General features: G+C 39.5%; 1 protein-coding gene and 1 long non-coding RNA gene across 4 annotated transcripts in view; one reads left to right on the forward strand and one right to left on the reverse strand.

Moving 5' to 3' along the window:
* Nucleotides 1-19,733, forward strand: part of plod2 (procollagen-lysine, 2-oxoglutarate 5-dioxygenase 2) — a 34,006-nt gene extending 14,273 nt beyond the window's left edge. The window contains exons 4-20 of one of the 2 annotated variants that reach the window (XM_039789557.1): nt 1,907-2,070; nt 5,046-5,158; nt 5,248-5,311; nt 6,121-6,218; nt 7,084-7,185; nt 9,584-9,709; nt 9,814-9,935; nt 10,652-10,756; nt 11,641-11,766; nt 12,694-12,835; nt 13,598-13,660; nt 14,911-15,024; nt 15,340-15,405; nt 15,574-15,678; nt 18,025-18,171; nt 18,357-18,482; nt 18,675-19,733. In XM_039789557.1, coding sequence (XP_039645491.1) covers nt 1,907-2,070; nt 5,046-5,158; nt 5,248-5,311; nt 6,121-6,218; nt 7,084-7,185; nt 9,584-9,709; nt 9,814-9,935; nt 10,652-10,756; nt 11,641-11,766; nt 12,694-12,835; nt 13,598-13,660; nt 14,911-15,024; nt 15,340-15,405; nt 15,574-15,678; nt 18,025-18,171; nt 18,357-18,482; nt 18,675-18,830 — 1,939 coding nt within the window. In that variant the 3' untranslated portion in view covers nt 18,831-19,733. The remainder of the gene's footprint in view (nt 1-1,906; nt 2,071-5,045; nt 5,159-5,247; nt 5,312-6,120; nt 6,219-7,083; nt 7,186-9,583; nt 9,710-9,813; nt 9,936-10,651; nt 10,757-11,640; nt 11,767-12,693; nt 12,836-13,597; nt 13,661-14,910; nt 15,025-15,339; nt 15,406-15,573; nt 15,679-18,024; nt 18,172-18,356; nt 18,483-18,674) is intronic. The other variant, XM_039789558.1, reaches the window with a different exon arrangement.
* LOC120551964 overlaps nt 1-25,164 on the reverse strand; it is a 283,006-nt gene that overhangs the window by 107,352 nt on the left and 150,490 nt on the right. The window lies entirely within an intron of this gene.

The following is a 25,164-nucleotide window of genomic DNA, read 5'->3' on the forward strand; positions in this document are numbered from 1 at the left end:
ACATGAATTATGGATGCTATAATTGCTGTGCAACGTTGTCACGCCCTTAAAACAGGTAATTGGAATGTTTTTTTAGGTTTTTTCTTTTAGAGCAAAATATTGTAGTGTAATAAACTGCATCTTCAAGTGTATTTTGAAATCTATAATCCTGCTGGGCCACCTTCCTTGTTTTCACAGGGTCTGATTCAGTCACTCACAGCCTTACAGTACACTTTGTCCTATATGTAATTCACTTACTGAAATTCATTCACTGTGTTGTTGAGCTTTGTGCTGAATGTCCCTAAATGAAAAGAAAATGAATGCATCAATTCAAACGGCAAACCTTAAATGAAGACTTCAACTGTCATTCACAGCCAGAACCTTTTCAGTCGCTCTATGCAATTTGGAATTGGTAGACATTTTTCACATATAGAAATGACTTTTGGGCTTTAAAATTTAAAATTTAGGGGGGTAACCTTATTTATTTTTCTTCTTCTTTTTTTAAGATTAATTTTTGGGCATGTTTAGGCCTTTATTTGACAGGACAGCTGAAGACATGAAAGGGGAGAGAGAGGGGGGAATGACATGCAGCAAAGGACCGCATATAGAGTGAACCTCTATATACGGTCACCTGCTCTACCAACTGAGCAATCCGGGTGTCCCAAACTACACAACTTTGTAATGCCAGTATAAAAAGAAAGAATTCTCACTGGTGCACATTTTAAGTTTGCTCCTGTTTTGTGGGTGTGACCAGGGTTAAAGCCACTACATCCTTAGTGAAAACCCAATGGAATGGTGACACACTATGGAGTGCATTGTGCATCATTAAACATGTATTAAAACATTGGCTATTAGTGTTCGGTTTATTACCTAAAAAGGACAGATAAAGCTGCATCACATGCAGCACGACGTTCAATGCAGCTTTAAAAACAAAACCCAGTTTTTTGTCCTACTAGCTATCGATTGAATACACCTGGTAACTCTGGTGTATACAGTTAGATGATAATATAGGCAACACCCACAAAGAGAATGTAAAACAGACCAGTTCATTCCCAGGCCAGGTTAGTCCTCAATTTTTTTTCATATATAAAAACTTTTTAAACATTGTCATAAATGTTTTGTCATGGACTGCAGACCCTTTTATACTGCAGCAATAACTATGATTGATGAGTTTACAAGGGACGGAGGGTACGTGTATGAACATGTGTCGGCCAGATGTAGATACTGTACAGTAGAGCATGCAGGCTTCCTCATCGATGTTAGATTTCTATTCATCTCATTACATGCCTGACCGAAGTGGTTCAGAATGTCTTTTACTTTTCTTGCCACGCTGTATATAAATTGTGTGTACAGGATTTCTTTAGATCTGTAGTGTGTTCAACGATAGTGTGTACAACAGTACACAGACACACGTACAGAATCAAAGTCCCATCCAGAAAAGAGCGTTTTATAGTCCGTGACCATGGAAATGGTCACCAAAGTGAATCGGCTGTTTTACTGTTATGACTTCACGCACCTCAAAGTAACATCGCCAGAAACATTAGGAGTTTCCACATCCTAAAATATCTGCCCTTTGCCGGCTATTAAACAAGACACTGAAAGGCCTTTTTAAATGGATTAGGCACTTTTTCCTCCGTCTGTCACAGAACTTTCTGTGTATTGTGTGTTAATGTCTGTCAAAGGTAGACTCAGTTGGGAACATCTTACAGAACAATCCAGAAATGCTTGCCTATACAAATGCTCACTCATGAAGAATGCTCACTGTTTACATTACGATTTCTATCTATCTCAAGCAAGTAGAAACCTGGGTTGTGTGTCAGATGCAAGATAAAGAATACTTTAAGAGAGAAAACTGTCAGAATGCCCCTAAAGGGGGAAAGAAAATGATAATGATCTGTTGTCTTTCATATTCACCACTCCCTTTTAGCTATGATCTTATCTTTGCCGGGGGACCAGAAGAGATTCTCAGGAAGTTCCAGAAAGCCAATCACAAAGTGCTTTTTGCTGCAGAGGGACTGATATGGCCGGATAAGCGACTAGCTGACAAGTACCCCTCAATGCGCAGTGGCAAGCGCTACCTCAATTCTGGAGGTGGGTTCCAAAAAAGTCTATATTTGATCTAAATGCTCAATTGTTTTAAACCTAATGAATCGTCTGTGACCCTCGATTACTCGACCATCAGGTGACAAAAAGTAGATGTTAAAGGGTCACCTTTGTCATCGTATATCCCTAAAGTATCTGACTAATCCTAACCCTATCAGGACCCTGTCTAATTCTAACCCAGTTCATAGTGTATTAACCTGAAGATTAGCCATTACCCATACACTCATCTGTACAGAATGAATGAATAATCCCAATGTAATGTGATTTTTATCTATGTGGATCTACACTCACCTAAAGGATTATTAGGAACACCTGTTAAATTTCATGTTAATTAAATTATTTAATCAACCAATCACATATCAGCTGCCTCAATGCATTTAGGGGTGTGGTCCAGGTCTATTCAATCTACTGAACTCCAAACTGAATGTCAGAATGGGAAAGAAAGGTGATCTAAGCCACTTTGAGCGTGACATGGTTGTTGGTGCCAGACAGGCTTGTCTGAGGATTTCACAATCTGCTCAGTTACTGGGATTTTCACACGCAACCATTTCTAGGGTTTACAAAGAATGGTCTGAAAAAGGAAAAACATCCAGGACGCTGCAGTCCTGGGGGGCGAAAATGCCTTGTTGATGCTAGAGGTCAGAGGAGAATGGGCCGACTGATTCCAGCTGATAGAAGATCAACTTTGACTCGAATAACCACTCGTTACTACCGAGGTATGCAGCAAAGCATTTGTGAAGCCACAACACGCACAACCTTGAGGCGGATGGGCTACACCAGCAGAAGAACCCACTGGGTACCACTCATCTCCACAAAAAATAGGAAAATGAGGCTACAATTTGCACGAGCTCACCAAAATTTGGAATTTGGAAACATGTTGCCTGGTCTGATGAATCTCGATTACTGTTGAGACATTCAGATGGTAGAGTCAGAATTTGGCATAAACAGAATGAGAACATAGATCCGTCATGCCTTGTTAACACTGGGCAGGGTGGTGGTGGTGTAATGGTGTGGGGGATCCCTTCAGAACTGCCTTAATTCTTTGTGTCATTGATTCAACAAGTTGCTGGAAGCATTCTTTATAAATGTTGGCCCATATTGATAGAATAGGGTCAAACATGGTATTAGTATGGTGTTCCTAATAATCCTTTAGGTGAGTGTATATTGGACAATGCAGAAATTTTAGGATATATTAAGATTTTCACCAACTTAAAGTTGTTTAAAAGATAACCATTTAATTTATGTTATGTGCACAGCAATCTTGTGTTGGGGTATACTAGTGCTTGCATAACCTGGTTGGAAACCCATAACTTCTATGGGTGGGCAAAGGTTTATACATTGCACCAACAGCTGTCAAACTTTGAAGACATGCAGGCCTCGTTGGAATTCAGGGGGCTTAGCAGTGCAGCCTCAGTGTTATTGGTCTAAAGAGTGGTGCAAAGACTTTAATGAATGACAACAGACTGGAGTTAGTTTTAAAATATAAAACCGCAGGACCTTTATGGTTATCGCTTGCTTTAAAATGGAAGTATATTTTTCTTGTAAACTGGCACCTTGAGATATTTCCTGTCTAAGTGGACAGAAGGTGACAGAAGCACATTCATGTGAATATTGACTGTGAACTTTGTTCCTTTTAAACCCTTTTTTTACTCAAGATTTGCTTTTAGTAGTCACCCTCCTCACTTTTGCATTGGAAGGCATGTATATTACATATGAAAATGTTTCTAGGCATAATATGATTGTGACATTAGTACACAAAGGATGATGAATAAGGAAAAAGTAGTGAACATGTGCACACGTTTTTAACAAAAGAAAGGGTAACAGTATGTTCTCATCCATAATCCCAATGGCCAGCTGCATCCTGCCAGTTGTTCAGGACATTGACTTACTGCTGTCCCTATGGTCATCAGCCTGGTCTGACCTCCCATATTGGAGCCTAGCTGTCTCAGACTGATCACAGACTGTTTAGCATTTATTGTCATTGACATGACATGTGGATTTGTCTTGGCCCCCAGAATGTGCCACAGTTTGTATAAAATTGCAGGTTTTGTTTGTGTTCCTACGGCTACCGCCCAAGTGACCATATGGTTAAGTTTTATAGCATCTGGACACACAACTGTGTCACAAAGAGTGCAGTATTTCGGCAACATAATACAGATACAGTAGTGTTGTGTTTGTGTGTTAATATATATAAAAAACTACTCATAAACTAACCTGAAACTTTCTTTCTTAAGATTTCAACAGATAACATATCATGACAACTTATATTGTTCCATGTTACTGTAGTTCCTTTTTTTCTTGCAACTTTGCAGTCAGAAAAATTGCACACTACATTCCAGCAGAGCAGTGCAAAACTCAGAATTTATGCATTGGGTCAAAATGGCATGCACTTCCCAGCACTCGCCATGCTTTTAAAGCCATTATTTTGTGGATAAGCTACCAACAATAAAAGTTGTTTAAAATGTCATGATTTCCTTTTAACTTTTTCTTACTCCTGCTATTTACATTATGTCATGTCTACCCGCCGACTTGTTTACAGTGTCTAAGGCTTCTTTTTTTTTTTTTTAAATCAGCAACATAACCAAACCCTGAAATCTGTCACTGTGGTCAGTGTCCTTGAGCAAAAGAAGGAAAAAGAGGAGACAGGGGAAAACTGGACTAGATTGCCATGAGAATGTACATTTAGAGAGGGTGTGAGATAGTCACACACACTGTTGGGAGACAGTTATAAAGTATATAGATTGCAGCTTTCCTACTGCCCATTATTGCACTCATTTCTATGTACAGACTGTGGGAAGAGAGAGTCCCTGCCCATGTCTTGCGTGCTTGGGATTATTGCCAAAAATTATAAAAGTATAATTAAAGTATAGTGTAATTGTCACCAACAGTCTGCCTGCTGTATATGACCTTGTAAACTCTATATTTTACTGCTGGATATGTTTCACACTGTTTATTACTTGCAGGTATAATCGGCTATGCCCCATACATAAACAGAGTTGTTTCCCAGTGGAACCTCCATGACAATGATGATGACCAGCTCTTCTACACCAAAATATACTTGGATCCTTTACAACGAGTAAGTATCTTGTGTCAACGCTTAATATGAAAATGTATCCCCATAAAACATATGCTGAATGGCTAATACTCTGTTTTCGTGTCTTTCAGCAAACTCTCAATATGACTTTGGACCACAAGTGCCAGATTTTCCAGAACCTGAACGGGGCTGTTGGTGAGAAATCAAAGAAACTGAATCAATATTTGTCAAATATATTAAACTCAATGATTTAAAGCTTTAGTGCGTAACTTTTTTATATTAATGAACATCTGTTACATTCAAGCCATTGCCAAATGAGTTGATACACAGCTAATTAAGACAATCAGCTCCACAAAACACTGTTCAGAAAATGGTGTCGTCCTGTGACTTTCACGCGCAGAAAATCAAGTGAAGAGTGAAGTGATCTTCTGAAGAGTCCATGTTTTTTTTAATCCTCCGTGTCCTCCTTGGTTACAAGCAACTGCGTTGAGCAGGGGTGAGTGGTGCGCAATCACGGAAGGCTTGTATCACATGGATGCACTAGGGATGTGCTCGATTGAAGAAATTCTTAGTTGACTAACACTCATTCAACTGTATCGACTAATCGATTAGTTGATTTTATCGACAGATCTGTAAATCTGAGTTTCTCCGCAAAGAGTCATGCAAAAGCACCACTTTAATTCTTGTGTTTACCAGAGATGTGCTCGAGATTAGTCGACTAATCGACTAAGAGGGAGCAGCCCTAGGATGCACCGAACATTTTGTTGTCATTACTCAGAATTCTTCATGGGGGAGACAGAAACTATGCACTATAGCTTTAAAACCCCAGTTTTATGCTGGCTTTTATAAGTGAAAAAAATGAAGTGAACGATTGCACATTTCCAGAGAACTTGTAGGCTTGGCAATTTACCCAGTAAGTTATAAAGCTTCACCGCTCTATCCCATGTGGTAAGTTGATTTTTTATAACCTGGCCAGAAATGTCTCTTGTTCCTGTTTTTGGCAGACGAAGTGCTTCTCAAGTTTGGAACAGACCGCGTTAGAGTTAGAAACACAGTGTACGACTCTCTGCCAGTGGTTGTCCATGGCAACGGAAACACCAAGGTGAGTAAGGGCACACATAAAGCGTACTTATGGCACAGCATAGATACTTTTAAGTTAGCAGCCTCATCTACTGTAGTAGACTCGCTCTGGGTTGAATTATTGAACTCAAAGATTTCATTTCAGTGCAGAAATTCCCACACATTCAGGAAATATACATACTGTTCATATACTTTCCAGTAATCCTGGACATATCCAGCTCATTATTCAGTGGAGGGGAGAGGTCTGGCCAAAACTAGCCTACAATGCTTCTGGCCATGTGTGCCCCCATTTTCTTTTCACCATCCCTCTCTGTAAATGAGAGTGATGGGCCCAGCAAGCTGAAAAGCAGGAGAAGTAGGATACCATCATCATTCCGTGGAGTTTTATTGCTGGCCTATTTCATTTCCCCATCTCTTCACAAGACTCGCTCCACCATCAGCCGGCCGTTTCTGGCCTTCCTTGGTAATGAACCAAACCCACCAAACTGTTGAGTCATTTTTCCCAGAAGCCTCAACATCTGGATAAGAAGCTCTAAATAGTTTATCACAGAATCCCTGTCCTAGCAGTAGTTCCAGGGATTTAAAAAAAAGCAATAGGAGGAGAGAGAGGAGGAGGTTGGTGGGGAGGAAGAGACGAGAGGTTCGAGAGGAGCGATGATGAAAGTGCAAGCAGGGACCGACTGAGCCAGTGAAGAAAAAAAAATGCCACTTTAAATTAAATAAATGGATTGAATATTCACAGTAATATTCCAAGGTATAATCCAAACATGTCACAATGATAAAACAAAGTTCCGCTGAATCACAGAATAGATTTGGAGTTCTTGCTTATGCTGATATTAATCTTCTGTAACCTGGCTTTCACCTGCTCTGAATTCTTTCCTGTGCAGATGTACTTGAACTACTTGGCCAACTATGTCCCTAATACATGGAACTATGAACATGGCTGTAGCCACTGTGATGACGATGTTATGGACCTGTCTCAGATAAAAGTAAGTGCTTCAAATAAAGTCATTTTCCTCTTATTTGCTGTCCTCTTTAGTCCATTTTCAAAGTGCTGCTGTGGAAATCTTGTATTAAGCCACCTTCCTGTGGACAAGGGAAAGAATGAAAGATCGCTTTGTCTTCCAGCATGAACAATCCATCTATCAGTGACTGTCTAGACCGTAGGAGTGGAGCCCAGTTTGTCCTATTCAACAGATATGCAAGACTGTTGGTGCTGCACACACTCCCTTTCCAATAATAATAGGTTATGTGCCCGTTGGTCCTTTTGGACCCTTTTAAAAGAGCACAAGTGCCAGGGAAACTACTTGAGGAAGAGGAAGCACTGCACTGCTGTGGTACAGGATATGGCTTCTGGGGTTTTCAGAAGGGCTCATTTAAAGGGGTGTCACTGTCGACCAGCCTGCCTTTTAGTGGGCTTCTCAGAATGGGTTTTATCCTCAATAGCAAGTTATAGTGGTTACGCTGAAAATTTGTCACAGAGTTCAGCCAAGGCTGGCGATGTATAGACATGACAGGAATGGCAGGCACTAGAAAATGTCTCTGGCTGTGTGGCTGCGTCTGTCAACAATGTTACGAAACTTAAGACAGAGTACTTAAGCGTCCACAAGATCCCAATTCATCTATTCTATTATCCCTGTTTAATGGTATTTCTTTAAACCAATCAGAATCGTCATGGGTGGCGCTAAGCTCCGCACAGAGCCGCTGTAAAATAGTCATGCAAGAGAAAACTCAGATTGGACAGATAGTCTAGCTAGCCGTCTCAATTTACCCTGCAGAGATCTGAGCAGCAGTTAACCATAGTCCTCATAAATCCACCGAATTTAAAATTCCAACACAAAGAAAGCATAAGGAAACGGAAAATACATGCATCCTGGAAGTGGAATGTCAAGGATATAGACTATGAATCCCTTAATCTTTACTGTAATTCTGTAGGTTCCATGAGTTAATGTGCTTAAATAGTTTAACTGGAGCTGATTCAACACAAACCCAGCTACATGAAAGGCATCTCTGTGAAAGTTGCTCTCAGTGACCTTCCATAATGAATGCAGAAAAATGCTGTTCCTCAATAATAGGCAAGTTAGTGGAGACATTTCATTCCGCTGTGCCACTCTGTGTGTTTGGGACAGAGACGTATGTAAGAGCAGGTCATGTGGAAACTCTGGTCATACTGTGTCCAGCCCTTTGTTGTGGGGTAAACCCAGGTCACTGGCTGTCTAGCTTGGTTCTTTGTATTGTTTGGTTTTGGGAATATGCTTAGACTTTGCAAATATACTGTGAGTGTAACACTACTACCTTATACTAATTTAGCCAGATCCCTTCACGACCTAATTGTGTCTCTTGTAGTTAACTTGCGATTATTTGCAAATTAAATTAATTGAACATTTTTTGTTCAAATGCACTTTAAAAGGGATATTTAGGCCCAAATCACAGAACACACATGCATTAATCGCGCGTGAAAACAACAAAAGTAGTTTTAACTGAAAACAATTAGTGGCATTAAAAGGAATTTGCTTTAACTCGTTATAATCACATCAACATTGACAGCCCTAGTTCAAACAAAAGTTGCTTCTGTCGGTCTGCTTTAATAGATGGCTAAATTATACTTTTCTCTGCCCTTATTGCCACTCCTTTCCTTTTGTTGTCTGTCCGCTGTATGTCCATAACAAGTTAAGCTCACATTGGCAAGATGCTTGAGTTTCCCATCTTGTGCCTGAAACAGTCATTGCGGAACTCGCAAATTAGACGGTGCTGCTAGGATCCCTTTTCATCCCTGGCCCAACCGTTGCTGTGAACTGGTCAAGAGGATGAGGAGTCCAGACTGAGCTGTGTGGGCTGGAGCTGAGTGTCATGGGAAAATGTTTCCTCCTCTCTTCTCGGTGTCTCTTGCTTTATGTCTCTTTATATCTTCTCTGCCCTAACTGTCTGAGCCATCATTTTGTACATGGGCTGTCCTCTGCAAAGACTTATACATACGTGGCAATCTGGGTTAGAAGTTATAATTTCTGTAATGCAGTGCATAGCTATTGGGAGTTTGTAAAATCACCAACTTCAACTGATCTGTTCTGTAGAACCAAGACATATCCAATAGTTTTTTTGTTGCACAGATCGTGCTAATCATGAATGTAAACAGTTGAAATATTTATTTAAAAATGTAACAGAACACTGCAGAGAGTAATAAAAGGGATCACATCAGTTATTTAAGAGCAGATAAGTGACATTAAAGCAAAGACAATGCGGTCATGGACACCATCTGTTGCAACTTCACTGTTTGCTTATGTCTGACATGAAATGTCAAATCATCCATGATTTATGTTAAACATTGTCCCTTAACTAAGACTGCGTGTCTAAAATAGTACTAATTTGTCTTCTCTCTAATCTAAACAGGAGTATCCAAATGTGTTTGTTGGAGTATTCATTGAACAGCCAACTCCATTTCTACCTGAATTCTTCCAGCGGCTGCTGACCCTTGATTACCCCAAAGATAAACTCAAAGTTTTTGTCCACAACAATGTGAGTGTATGCAGCTGCAGCTGCTTAGGTTTCCTTCTAGAGCTATATGATGCATGTCTCCATATGTGTGGCTTCTAATCCATTAATATTGGCTCCTTGCTCAGGAGGTTTACCACGAGAAGCACATCCAGAAGTTCTGGGAAGAGAACAGAAATGTGTTCAACAGTTTCAAGGTTGTGGGACCAGAAGAAAATTTGAGCCAAGGAGAGGCCCGGAACATGGGCATGTATGTCTTTTAATCTATCATCTCTCAGAACCTGTGGTCTGTAGAGCAAAATTGATGAAACCAGATGTTGGTGTATTAACCCTAACCTAAAGGATGATTTTCCCTGATGTGGAATTACTTTTAAACCTCTAAATGTGTGACTTTTATTTAATAAACAGTCCTCTTGTGCTTCAGAACAATGTTAATGCATTAATTCCCTGGTGATTATGACAGGCCCTTCCACGTTCATTTTAAAAAGATATGTTGTGTGATTGAAATATTGTCAGCTCAATAGTTAGCTCTCCAGACTCGATGTGACGTGATGTATCCTTTCTTAGCAGTCAAATACCTACAGTAGTTGCAGTATTTCCCCTGATTCCTCCTATATGGGAGTGTTAAATAACAGTCCGTTGTCACGTGATGATTTTAATCTGTGAGGCCGCATCACAGAGATCTTATTAAACCCACAGTATGCCTAAATGCATTGGTCAGGACAGCCCCATAATGAAGAAGTCTATGGTTTATTAGCAGTCTCTAATCTTTCTTAAATCACATTATCCACTGGAGGCTTAAAGATAGTCAGTGAAAGTCTGACTCTGCAATTGAAAATGACTTCTACTTAGGACCTGATACATTTCAACATGTGACCTTGATGACTTCATGTCATTGACTGTAATCAGCCCAGGATTGAATAATCACTACTTTTTCTGCCATGTCTGTGTTTTGGATTTCATTAGGGACCTTTGCCGTAAGGATGCCACTTGCGACTACTACTTCAGCCTAGATTCAGATGTGATGCTCACCAACCGACAGACACTGAAGCTCCTCATTGAGCAGAACAGGTAATCACATGGTAGCTGGAATAGAAACCACGCTGGAACCCATTCAACAAGTCTCCCTGGTAGTTGTCGTGCACCATTGAAAGTGGCAAAACCACAGGAACATTACAGCCGAGTGAATAAAAGGTTAAAAATAAGCCGCTATGGCTTCCTGTTTTTTCCTGGACACATGGAAACAGTGAAAGAGTCTATTGCACTAACCCCGAAATGCCACTTTGCATTATACAAAAAACAAACATGCAAACCCTTTTCCCTTCTGCAGCTTGTTCCCAATGGCATTGTGGCAGTGGCGTGGCACTGTGACCTGTGGGAGGCATGCAATGCAAAACTCTTCCTCGGATATATAAAGACAGCATGAGAATTCTTTGCTGGCAATGAAGTTGTGGGAAATTCCAATCTATTGTAACTGAAAGAAACTTTTTCATTAGTATACTGCATTGTAGTGCATCCATTTCAACCAACATTTAGATTTTTGGCTCAATTATTTGAAATCTGCCCAGTTTATTTCATAGAAGAAAATCCCTTCCATTGTGGCTTGGGTTTGTAAGAGTAAAAGACCAGAAGTGGAAAAATCCTGTATTACTGTATGTCATGCAAATTCAAATAGACCAGATTCATAGTTTATAAAAACAGCCTGCTTCAGTAAGCCGTTATACTAATTTGAATCCAATTGAGCATGATTTACAGCTCTGGTTTGCATTATACAATTTTACAATATGTTAGTGATATGGCAGTTCATGATCATATCTATCTACGAAGAGGTTGATCTCCTTCATGCAGCACAACTACGACACCCAGTACATTAGGTGGTTGGCTGTCTGTGAGATGTCAATGAATTGTATCTGCTCTGACAGAATCTCTCCACTCTTCCTCCTGCTTTCCTACAGAAAAATAATTGGTCCCCTTGTCACTCGTCACGGCAAGCTGTGGTCCAACTTCTGGGGAGCCTTGAGCCTGGATGGTTATTATGCTCGCTCTGAAGATTATGTCGACATTGTGCAGAGAAAACGTGTGTAAGTCACAAGCGCCAAAAGGAAACACACACAGCAATGGCTTCGCATTTTTATGGTTCACCCACCAGTATTGGATCAGTGTGTGTATGACTAAAATAAATCTTGTACTATTGTGCTGAAACAGTTCTCATAAATGCTTAGCCATGAATAACAATACACATAAGATGCCTTCCTTATGAGCTACATCCTAGAATACACATATGAATTAAATCCACAATCATCCTGAGCAGTGATTTAATACTGAGCTTCAAAGCCTGAGGTGTGACAGAAGCTGTAGTCAATTTCACAGACTCTTTTTATGTGTTTAGAAATAAGTTGAAATGGCGGCCAGATGGTGCAAAGGACTAAACATTCACCCACCACAGTTGAAAACTAGATTTAATCACCCACATTCTTGTCACTGCACTAGCAACTACTACTGGTAGGTCAGGGTGGGTGGGCAGAGAGGGTTGGGATGCACAGATAGCATAAATCACGAAGACAAAGAGGCGAGTGTAAGTGGAATTGGCCGTAATACTGGGACAAAAGAGGTGTTTTATGCCCCCAACGTTGTCTTCCAGGCAGCGCTGCCTGGAAGGCACTAGGATTAGGATTAGGTGCCTTGAAGTCGACATTGGGGACTTAAAACACCATCAAGCGACAAAAGAAAACACACAAACCCACACAAAAGATTCTTTAAAAAATGTCTGCTAATTGTAACCAAATAGACAAAAGATTCAGAAAGAATCTTTTACCACATTTGACATGCTGCCATAATTTACCATGTAGTTCACAAACACCTTCCCCAACAACTCCTACAACACACCTGTAGTCATGGATGGCACGAGGATACGATAAAAAATCCCCTTCAGCACACCAAGAATAAACATTTTAACAGTTACTGTACTGTAAAATGACCACTTTCTTTCTCTGTCTTGTTGTTTTTAGGGGTATGTGGAACATTCCTTTCATGGCACATGTATATCTTGTCAAGGGCAGTGCCTTGAGGAATGAACTGAAAGAGAGGAACTACTTTGTGCTGGAAAAACTAGATCCAGATATGGCTTTTTGTAGAAATGCCAGAGAAATGGTAAGAATACTCAACCCCCATCCCTATGGATTCATGTCTTAGTATTGTAAACATATTCTGAAGTAGTAGTAGTAGTCCGCACCATGTGGTTTCTATAAAAACATGTCAGTATTATGGCGCTTAGCCACTGTAAGGGATACTTATACTAGAAAATATAATTCTGTATTTACATATAGAAAAGATTCAGTACTACTAGTTTAGAATCTAACACACTGACAAAGTCAACAGCTCCAACGGAAGCCAAAGACTGGCAAGTATAAGTGGTTTGAAATGTCTTTGTCTGTCATCAAGGCATGCACCTCCTGTTTATGGTTGCTCTATGGTGCATTTCAGGTTCTCTGCTCCACTTATCCAATTATCCTTTACTTTCTCTTGCCTTATTGTCATGATAACCACAGACAGTGCAACCAGTTGCAATGCCTGGCTGGCTAGCTGACAAGTTTGTCTTGTGTGTTATGTGTTTTCCTTTTTACTTTTAAACTGTGTTCCCTATCACTGACATGTCACCTTTGCGCTGCATTAAAACAACTACTATGCCTGATCCAAACTCGTGTGCTTTTGGATTGCTTGGCCTTTTCCCCAGCATGTATTCCTCCCATGTTAACCCACAAAAAACATCAGCTTCAGAGGGAACCTTGCTCCTTTTTTCATGCAGGCACATTTCCTCTCCTCCTGAGTTGCTATGTATGTGCAATATATACAGTATATATTTCAACTGTCACTCTGTTATCCTATTTACATGATGCTTCTCCTTCATTTTAGACCAGTCACAGAGAAAAAGACTCCCCTTCTCCGGAATCATTCCATATGCTCAGGCCCCCAAAGGTTTACATTTGTTTTGATTATTCTGCTATCTGAAACGTCCATTTCCAATGGGTTAGCACTCAGAAGCAATTCCGAGCTTTTGCTCATTTCATAGGCTCTATTTCACAAAAAAAATGATTTGATTGTGGATTTTTTGGCCCTGCCAACTTCCATATTGTCCATTGGAATTTATATTAGCATCATCAATCATTATTTCAGATTGGATTGTTACATATTTATTGAATAAATAAAATGTAATATCAAGTTGCTTTCTATGTTGCTGCCTATAACCTTACATAAGAAATCCGGATGCCTGGCAGCTCTTTGGAAATTGATGTTGATATTTTGCTTTAGTTTATGTCCAAAATCAGATATTTGTTCAAGATAGACAGATACATTGTTTCTTGACCTGTTCTTTATAATGCCTTCCATGAGGACATTAAGGAGGAGAAAGAAGGTTGCAGATTCAGTTCACATGCAAGTCCCCTGTCCTGATGCTTTACCCCAAACAGCCAAAACCTTCCAGGAAACCTATGTAACCAGCTGCTCCCTCTAAACACTCCAACTGATCAGACTAGGCTCCAACAATATTTCATTTCACTCATGTAAACCATCTGGACTAAGTCACAGCTTTCACAAGATGATTTTGTACATTAGCAAATTGGAAACTACTTGCACAAGGATATTGCAAAACCATTGTAATTCATCATCTCTTTTCCTCTTCAAAGCCTAGTCTGATAGTGAGTCCAAATCTACCCCCACACAGGACCCTCCCCATGCTTAACCGTAGAGGGAATATCATTCCTGGATTTGCTTTATCCCAAGCACCCCTCTGTTCCTGTTCTCCCACTCCTCTCAACTCGCTGCCCCACCCTGTCCTGTTCCCAACCCACCATCACACTGCAGCCCTCCCACCCACCACCCATAAATAATCTTAGATTATTTATCTGTCTCCCTTGGTTCTATCCAAGTTAAACTTAATTGATTTCAGTGTGTTAACACACACTTAAATCACACTTTATTTTCATTTTTTGGGCAAATGAAGCTTTGAAGTAGTTTGCCACAGTTCGTCAGTTTTTATGCCAGTGCTAATCATTGAGGAGTGTTCAAGTCATAAACAGTTACCATAATTATAACCTGCAGTGCGATTATGTGCAGATGTGGTTATGAAGATTATGGATCTTTTCAAAATCCTGCCTGTGCGACATACAAGAGATTTTAACTTTTGTGAAAATTATGGTAACTGACTGAACTTTTTCCTTTTGCTGCAGGGAGTCTTCATGTACATAACAAACCGTCACGACTTTGGGAGGCTCATTTCCACAGCCAATTATAACATTTCTCATTATAACAATGACTTGTGGCAGATATTTGAAAACCCTGTGGTAAGTCATTATGATCTCTCATTATTCTTCATCCACAAATAAAGCCATTTTTTTCAAAATATCTGAGGTAAACAGCAGCCACCTGTAAAGGGTTATTAGCCATAATGGAAGGATTACAGATTGTGAGACAATTTTAAAGTAATGACTTCAGCGTGATAAGACTCCTGACTGATAAGGCTTTGTGATTTACTACTGTATTTGCCACGCTGGGACCTGCCCTGTGGGAGATGGGATTAGCTCTGTGAGGTATGTAGGTCAGCAAACAGTCCAGACAAATGGCAACAAAACTAAATCTAAAATTCTTTTTCCTCGCAGGACTGGAAGGAGAAGTACATCCACCAAAATTACACTCGAATTTTCACTGAGAACTACTTGGAGCAGGTTTGTATCATGTGTGTGTATATGTAAGAGAATTACAATGTTGCATAGAAATCCCAACATCTGGTTTTAACATATCTGGGTATTACATTACAGTCACTACAGCTCAAGGTAAAGGTGTGACTCACGTCTATTCTCAGTGGTCTCATTGTGCATGTGTGTGTATTGCAGCCTTGTCCAGATGTGTTTTGGTTCCCAGTCTTCTCAGCGAAGGCCTGTGACGAAATAGTTGAGGAGATGGAGCACTATGGTTCTTGGTCCGGAGGCAAACATGAGGTCAGTACTGTTAACTCAGGTTCACTGAACACAGAGCTGCAGTCAACACACTGCAGGCACACGTGTTTTTCTGTGGTTATGTTCACACATCTTTGTAAGGGCAAGAATGTGTGAAGAATAATATTATGGCTGAAAATACTTATTCTTTTTATTAAGGGCTGAAACGATTCATTGAGTAACTCGAATAATTTGAATACTTAAAATCCTCGATACAAAATTCTTTGCCACGAAACTTTGTTTAATCAATATAACTAACGTTGTCTCGCTCACTGTGTTTTCTGCACGGATAATTACTAGCGCACAGCATGCTTCTCTGCAAATAGCGATGTTTTAACTTTAAACTTTAAACGAAAGCTGTCAGGTTGTAGTCTAACTGTTTATTAGTTTGCTACGAATCTTGAAATTTGGACAAATTCTTGTAAACTCAGCTGCTGCTGGAGACAAAACAGCCCCTCCCCGCTGGAGCTGTAAATCCTCATGGCTACTTAATGACGTAATCGGACCATGCCAGTGATGTCAGCATTCTTCATTCTTTCTCCTCACTCTATTAGCCTTCTGAAAAGGTGTTCAGTGTAGTTGAATAGCCCTGCTGTTAGCTTTGTACAGTCACATTTACCTGGGCTTAGTGAACAACTCTTTTGCATATCTGTAAAGAGCCAAAGGCATGAAGGGGAAGGGGGTGAAAAATATTTACATTTGGGCCTCAAAAAATTTACTTTTGCCAACAGAATAAGGGGCTTGGTGGCCCATGCGGCCAGTGCTTAAAAATATTAGCATCTATACCTGTTATTGTGTGCAATTTCGGCAATAAAAGTGTTGCTCTTTCTAAAAAGGAAACCTCTCTTTTGAATATTTACTATTGCTGTTTACTATAAAGCAAAAGCATTTCTTATCCGATTACTCAATGGAATAACCGGTAGAATACTCGATTGCTAAACTAATCGATAGCTGCAGCCTTTTTTATTTGAATTACTTTAACTATTACTTTAACTACTATATTTATTGTTTGATTATTAATAAAAGCATATCATCTATAAAATGTGAACAATATGGTACAAATGCCCATTGCAGGTTGTCAAAGCTAAAGATGTCCTCTTCGCTACTTTTGTCTGAACAGTTAAACAAGACAACACGTTTTCAGCCCTGCTGGCAGCTCTGTGAGGTTATGCTTAGGCAAGCCCTTGCTTTGAGCTAAAAGCTAACATCAGCATGCTAACCTACCATAGTGTGTAAGAATGCTAACATTTGCTAATGCCGCTAGCATCGCTAAGAAATTCAGTTAATTAATAATAGCTAATAATATGAGATTGATAAAAAAAAAAAAAGATGCTCTAATTTTTGGCATTTTAATTTGATAAATTAACGAAAGCTTTCTTGTTCAAATGGTTGCCTCTCGGTAAACTAATTATTTTAGTACTAAATAACACCTATAAAAATGTGTAACAATAGGTTGCCTGTCTATTACTGCACACATCATTTCCAGCAATGGTTGCACACCGTCAGCACAGTTGGAAACACCAGGGCTCATTTTCTAACCTTCAGAAGAAGCCATTTGCTGTAATTTATTCAGTATGCATTAAAAACCTTTCACCACTTTTTAATTGCCTGAGTAATTATCATAGTAAAGATGAAGCCTTCAATGTCTCGTCGTGGTTAAGTGTTGTAATCAATCCAACCCAGACACCAAGAGAAAGAAGTGGAAGAAAGGAAATAATCCTTCACATTGCCTTGTAAACTTTATTGTAACAGCCATGTGTTTGTTGTCTTTGATGGCTTGGGGAGCGGTTACTTTCAAGCTACCTTACTAACACCTTTTTGTGGTGTGTAAAGTGTTAGCCAGATGTAGGGAGTAGTAAGAAGACTTTTTCTTTAGCTACTTTTTAAATTGTCATATTCTATATCACGCACAATCTGGCACACAGACACATGACTGATGTTCACAGTATTGTTACACACATGCTTTTATCACCATCCTTTCTAGGTCCATCATTTAAATTTAATCAAGTAAATGGTTATGATATGGTGTTTTATGTTCGTGGTGTCTATTTCATGTGGCCTGTTTTATGTAGTTTGAAATTGGTAAATTAATGTGTCTAAAAGTTTGCCTGGGAGACCAAATGTGTACAGATACGTTGACTAACTGTTTGGAAAAAAGGCTGAGCTGGATGGGTCATTAAGCCTCATGCAGACAGACAACAGTACAGCCTGTGGTTTTAATGGCACACACATGCACACAAACGTACACAGAAGACACGTCGTCATCATCATTACGTTGTGATTGCACACAGAGGATGGTGGGTCATTTGTTCCATCGTTAATCACACTGCACTGTGCTTTTTTTCTCAGGACAAGCGGATCTCCGGCGGCTATGAGACTGTGCCGACCGACGACATTCATATGAAGCAAATCAGCTATGAAAAAGAGTGGCTACACTTCATCCGAGAGTTCATATCGCCCATCACATTAAAAGTTTTCTCTGGATACTTCACTAAGGTTAGTGCAAGAAAGATAAACAGTGAACACCACCTCTATTTGCCCAAAAGCTCAAACTGAAGAAAAAGTTGGAACCTGTTTTTACATGTACAGTGAATTCCAGTGGCTGACAGGGTTTCCATTGGATATGTTCAAAAATACACTGACGGTCAGCTAACTTGATGTATGTACGCGCTTCTTTACAGGGTTACGCTTTAATGAACTTTGTGGTAAAATACACACCTGAGAGGCAAGCGTACTTGAGGCCCCATCATGACTCCTCCACCTTCACCATCAACATTGCCCTCAATAACAAAGACACAGACTTTCAGGTAAGGAGTTGAATTAACTGGCAGATGAGGCATGCCTATATGCATCTGGGCTGGATTAAAATTTGATTTAATGTGAGATTTCCCACTTACATCATCTTCCTAATATTCTTGTTAACCCTGTGACCTATTTCACAATGAATCCTATTTTTAAAGTCTCAACCATTTGTTATCATCTTCCCTTTCTTGTATTAGGGTGGGGGTTGCCGTTTCCATAGGTACAACTGCTCCATAGAGTCACCAAGGAAAGGCTGGAGCTTCATGCATCCAGGCCGCCTGACTCACCTCCACGAAGGCCTGCCCACCACCAACGGCACCCGCTACATTGCAGTGTCTTTCATCGACCCTTGAACGGTCTGATTATAGTGTAAATTAGTATGTTGACCTTGCTTTACTCTTTGTTTGTTTTGCTGATGCAATTTTATTTTAAAGCAAAAGCTTTCAAAGAATAACTGATTGCATTTAAGGAATCTCTGTCAAACAGAGTGTAGAGTGGAAAGGAAAGTGACAAAAGTAATTCACACTTTAGATACACAATTACAAAAGAAAAATATGCGAGGAGGAGGGTACGCAATTGTTCCACACTCAGATTTCCATTGAACAATTTGTGTTTAGATTAAAACCTAACATCCTAACCTGGAATTATTGGTAGTGGAAGGAGCTGATTTGATTACATTTCACTGGAATTGTACCTCGTACAATTTCGAGTGTAGCTCGTCATGATTTTCACAAAACTGATTTAACATTGTCATACGCACTGGTTGATTTGCTAGCAGTTAGCTGCGCCATGCTAGCATGCAGATGACTGTTGTGTATCTATTTGCGTTTCAGGTAAAATGTCACTGAACGCCTTAATACTATAAAAAGTTATCATTGCTTCAAAAGTTACTACTGGTGCTTATTAACACTCCATGTTTCTACTTGTGAGATTTAAGTCAATATTTGGTGCAGTGTTTTTCTACCCTTAAGCAGTTCATAATCCATTTGTGATTAGTGTGATACATGCCCAATGAAAAATCTATTTTTGGAATTCTGCACACCAGAAAGACAAGACAGCAGAATTCAATATGAATTCTGTTTGAATGAAGTTCAATATTCTGTTTTACTTGAAAGGTTTTCCTTCTTTTTTGGAAATTGATAACATTTGTTAGCTTTCCTAAAAGCATTTTTCTGAAAGTGTGTAAATGGATTTTTAAACTCAGCAAGTTTTTTAACTTATTGTCAAAATGTAATAAAAGTCTTTATAAAAAACAATTGTTTATGTATTATTTTGATTTTGATTATGGGCAATATTAAAACATATTATATATATATATCATATAATATTGTGTGCTTTAAAAATTTTAAAGCACACAATAGTCCTTTTCTACAAACTCGGCATACAGTAACTTCAGACACTCAACACCAAGAAATTCAGTCTTCTATGTTGATTCTTCTGGCAGAAGCAAAGCAATGTCTGGAACACATCACTCGCCACTGCAGACAGCCTTTCATTGTGTTATCACTGTAACAGTTCATCTGTGAAGTTCATCTTCTCCGAATATGTCGGCCTGGTCTGGACTGGAGTAGCACTGGTGTGTTTGGGGTGTGGTGTGATGATGTACATCAGTGCAAATGTAGTTCAGTTTACCTTAGGGGCTCAGTGTAAACATGTACATGTAACCTTATGAAAGGACACAGATGGGGGTTGTAAGACTGATGACAGAACAGAGGGGGAAAGTGTGGAAGGTGGGGCGTAGTGAAAACTTGTCATACTTTAGAAAGGAGCATTGGTGCACTTACTTATTTCTCAAAACCATTACAATCAGCCAGTTTGATTGAGCAACTGGGCCAACTGGAGACAGATAAAACAATAGAACCGTGAGCAGTTACAGGCCTCTAACTGTGTAGCACATGGAAACAAAATAAAATCTTTTACCCTTTATATCAAATCACAATCCTCTTTAGCACCCACAGCCTCTGGAGACTCCCCCCCGACCCCCCGAGGCCCATGTTTTTACACTGCAAGGTTGACTCCCTGACTATGTCCACGTTTCTGCTCCCTGTGAAGCCAGCATGAAGGCTGAATGTCTGAGTAGCTGCTATGAGGCAGAGAATATGGGGGGAGAGGAGGAGGAGATTTAGGTCAGCATGGGGGAAAGGCTCTCCTGCTGAAAGAGCCCTTTGTGGCCAGCATTTCCCCTGGTCTGCCCTGTGTCCAGACCCTCTGAAAGGTGACATTGATCCCAGCCAGGCGTGCAGGAAAACCTGCATACCTACTAAACTAGCAGGTTCTCACAAGAATGACTTTATCAAAAGGCAGACTTGGAGGAAAATGTTTTAAGTCTGGTTAATTTATAAAGTCCGAGAGTAAAGCAGGACTGGGTATTTGAAAGGAAAAGGCAGGTTGTTTTAGATCTTTTTGGTCCTTTGATTTATAAGAAGATTCAACTCCTAAGTTTACTAAGTTACTCCTATGTTTTTGCAGTCAAAGCTGAACACACCAGGAGGCCAAAAACTCCCCGTTTATATGGCAACGTTTGGGGTCACTGGGAAACATGATCCTATACCAAAGTAAATGCAAGTGTGCCACTAACTGCAGGGTGCCCAGTGACAGATAGTGATTTGGCCATTACTGTGGTATACACTCTGGTCCTGACTAAACAAAAGAATTTTAAATTAAGTGTTTGCAATGATGTGTGAAGGCAAGTGCCTGAGGCCAGCCGATGTGTGGTCATATCTGGTACCCGTGGTTTAGTGGCAAACGTGCTATATGTGGCAGTCATGAGCATTTTCAAGCATATTTTGTCTGCCACTGAGGCATAATTTCTCTATTTACCAAGCTTAAGATTAAAGCATTAATCCTTGAGTACCAGCCTTGTGACCTGGTATGTGCCACCAGGAACTCGGAAAAGCTGTTAACTGGCAGACTGCACAACCAGTCTTTATCTTACTGTCCATTTTACAACCCTTTCCTCTTTTTCTCCAAATATCCCTCTCTCTTTTACTTAATTATATAAATTTTTTAAATTTTCTTCTTGTTTACTATTGTCTCGCCTACTACTGTAGATACCGTTTAAGGAAGGTGAAAACATGAGGTACTGTCCAAGTTAAACAATATCTCACCTTTCTTGGACTAGGCCCAATCCCATTCATTCTTACTATACAAAAATGTATAAAGCAAGGGCACAAATATATAGTTTGAATTTTATTAATTCTTATTTCCTTTATTTTATTTTAATTTTTAAGTTTTACCAAGTAGTGCTTTTGTTGGGAACTTTTTTCAGATGTGCATTCACACAACTTTGGTTACTACTAATAATACTACTTAGTATTTTTGGCACCAGGATGGTGTATTTAGCTCATTAATGACTTTTCAATAGTTTTTGACATAATCTAGATCTATGGACATATGCTGTATCAGGCTTGGTTACACGGGCAGGTTTGTAGGGTTTAATCTTTTCTTGGGATTTGTTGACAGAAAAATATAGAATATCATCAGCATTATCCTTTCAGGCATTTCATTTTATGCAATACGGTAGTTTTGAAACAGATACTGTGTGTTAAATAAATAACTGAGTAATTTTAAGGCAGGAGTAAGCATCTGTGTAGAATGCAATGCAACATGTTGATCCAAAAAGTATCATATGAAGCAAGCCAACTTTGTGTGTGTGATATATACAATGAACCGCATGGTTAGTGTAACTCACTGTAAATTTCTCAAGATATGTTTGGAGGAGAGGGTGGAGGGGTGGGGGTAACCGGGTTCAGGCACAGTGCAACTGGGAGTTAGACATTAGTGGAAAACTACTGGGATAGCACACAAATACAGTGACGAAACGTTCAATACAGCTGGGCACAGATGCAAGTGAGTGCATGTGAGTGTGAGTGGGAGGGTTTGGGGGAATTTGTATCCATTATTTTTGTGTGTGCAGTTCAAGGGATGTCAAATTTATTAGACTTTACATTTCATACAAATGGGACTCAAGGGAATAAAGCATTCTAAAAGTGTGTGAGCAAGATACATTTCATACAGGAATGTTTGAAAGCTTGAAACAAGACCCCCCCTTTGTAATTTGCTACTTGGCAAAGACCAAAAGGCGTCCTCGTTTTTAACATTCCTTGAATAAATGGGGATGATGAATTATGAGGCCTGCCGTTCTTTTGATACTTGTTCATTAAAAGGTACCTGTGACAAACCAAAGGAAATTGAGGATTAAAGCGCCCATATTATGCTCATTTTCAGGTTCATAACTGTATTTTAAGATTGTACCAGAATAGGTTTACATGGTTTAATTTTCAAAAAACACCATATTTTTGTTGCACTGCACAGCTCTCTCTCACTGCTGCAGATCCTCTTTTCACCTGGTTTCTGTTTTAGCTACAGAGTGAGACCTCTTTTCATCTTCTTCTTCTGTACTATCTTTGATTGCACTCGCACATGCTCAGTAGCTTAGATGTAGAGCATGTCAGCTAGCTAACTCTAGAGACAGTAAAAGAAAGGCTGTTTCTCCAACTTTGGTCAGTTACAAGGCAGGATTAGCTGGGAGACTTCTAAATGAGGGCACACATGTAAGTAGTTCTTTTGTAGATTATGGTGAACTTGTGTGTGTTGTAGCAGTGCTTTGCTATTGAGAACGACGTAGCATGCTAGCATTAGCATTAGCGTTAGCATGCTAATGCTAACGGTTAGCATGCTAACGAGCTAACGGTTGTGGTTAGCCAGCTCATTTCGGACTGTGACGTTTTGAACAGCTCACTAGGAGACTGAAAGCAGGACACATTCAGAAACTGTATCTCACTCAAAACAGCATGGATGGATTTTTTTTCAAAGTTTGTATGTGTGTGGAAGCACCAGAGACACAAAAGAACACCCCAAATCCCAGAAAAAGTGATTTTTTTCATAATATGGGCACTTTAAAGGTCCCATATTATGCTCATTTTCAGGTTCATACTTTTTTTTTTAAATGTATTTTAGGTTTCTACTATAACATGTCTACATGCTTTAAATGTTCAAAAAAAGACTGTAAGGACACTGTAGCTGTACTTGCTGCCTATATGTAATATAGTTCTGACATCACAACCCTACGGAAGTCCTGATGGCTCATTTAAAGACACCATTTCTGAATACTTGCTGTGTGCATTTCTCTGTGAATTAATTGTTTTGATACTTTTACAATATTTATATAGCGCCTGGAACTAATTCAAAATTATAAAGAAATGGAAATATCACTTTTTATAATATGGGACCTTTAAATATGCATAAAACAAAAGTGTCTAGGGCAGCTACTTCAAAAAGATCCACCATTACAGCTTAATAAAAATGTATTTAAAACTGTTCTGATAAAAATACAAAATGTTTTTTCATTTCTTTAACTTTATTGGGCCCTTTAAAATGGCCATGCGACTGTATGCAAAGTCCCTGTTCAATTAGGTGCTGGGAATCTCTCATACAGTAGGCTAATATCTATGATAATACACTATGTGACACAAAAATGGATTCAGACGTGTCAGGTAAAACGTGATGTAGTGAATGTGATCCATATTGTATAATTTAACCAAAATAGTACTTTACCATTAGCCTGCCATCACGCCTATCTCCCAGGTAAGTAATCAAGTGTGTCCACAGTCCACAATACCAATTACAGCTGATTGTATGCTTCGTGACTATCAGCACACTCCCTTTTTACCAGCCAGACTGTTTACCATCTCAGAGTGAACTGGGTGCAAGTACCATTTAGCAAAATTACACAGCAAAGCTCTTTAAAAACAATCAGCAGCCCCACACTCCCAGACAGATATTGATTTATGGAAAAGACAAAAGCGGAATGGAAGACGGGTGGAGGATGGGGAGGGTTCAAAAGCCACAGAAGCTCAGTTTATGGTAAGCAGAGAAAAATACAAGTCACACAACGTGCCTTTTATGAGCTATTTCGGGGTCTTGTGAATGATCTTTCAGTGTGTTTAGTCTGGTTATGCTCCTTGAATCAGTACTTTGCAAGTTGAACTGCAGATGAAATAATGGGAGTGTGGAGTATTCTGGTGTCAGGGTGTGTGGGTTTGTCTATCCTAGTGTATGTGGAGGCTACGTGTCTTGGGTCAATACGGGTGTGGAGTAATTGGAGGAACAGGAGGCTGGTGTTCAGGGCCCCCGTGTGGGCAAAGTTTTCCAATGTGAAGTGAAGAGTCTTCATGCAATATCTTCGTCAGAATAAGTTCTGCTTACAAGACGTATCACAAAGAATCAATAATTTATATGACAATTGCAAGGTGTGATGTAATGAACAGCAAATACTTGTAAATGGGTCCTTAGTAAGCAATAAGCTGCAAGCAAAACAGAAATTCTGACTTGATTGGTTGTTATAGACTTAAAATATGCTGGTTGTACTGAATCCAGATGATTATTGAAACAATGACACTGATTGCTCCTGTCTTCTCATGGAAGCCACAAGTAACTTCACAGATAGCAAGATATGGTTTAAGCACATCGATTATATAATTTGGGACAGTTTAAGACACATTAAGAAATGTTGCCTATTGCTAGGAAGAGGAAAGTGATTTCATGTCTGTCCTGATGATTCTTTTAGTAGCAGTGAAACAGCCAAAGGTCAGATGATGCTACTTGCTGCAATGTTTGTTGACGTCTGTAACGCTCTCTGTTATGTTTACATGCAATCAATTTCCTTGTTACTTTGTCAGTGGCAGT

The sequence above is a fragment of the Perca fluviatilis genome, chromosome 22, assembly GCF_010015445.1.
Source record: "Perca fluviatilis chromosome 22, GENO_Pfluv_1.0, whole genome shotgun sequence".
Lineage (NCBI taxonomy): Eukaryota > Metazoa > Chordata > Actinopteri > Perciformes > Percidae > Perca > Perca fluviatilis.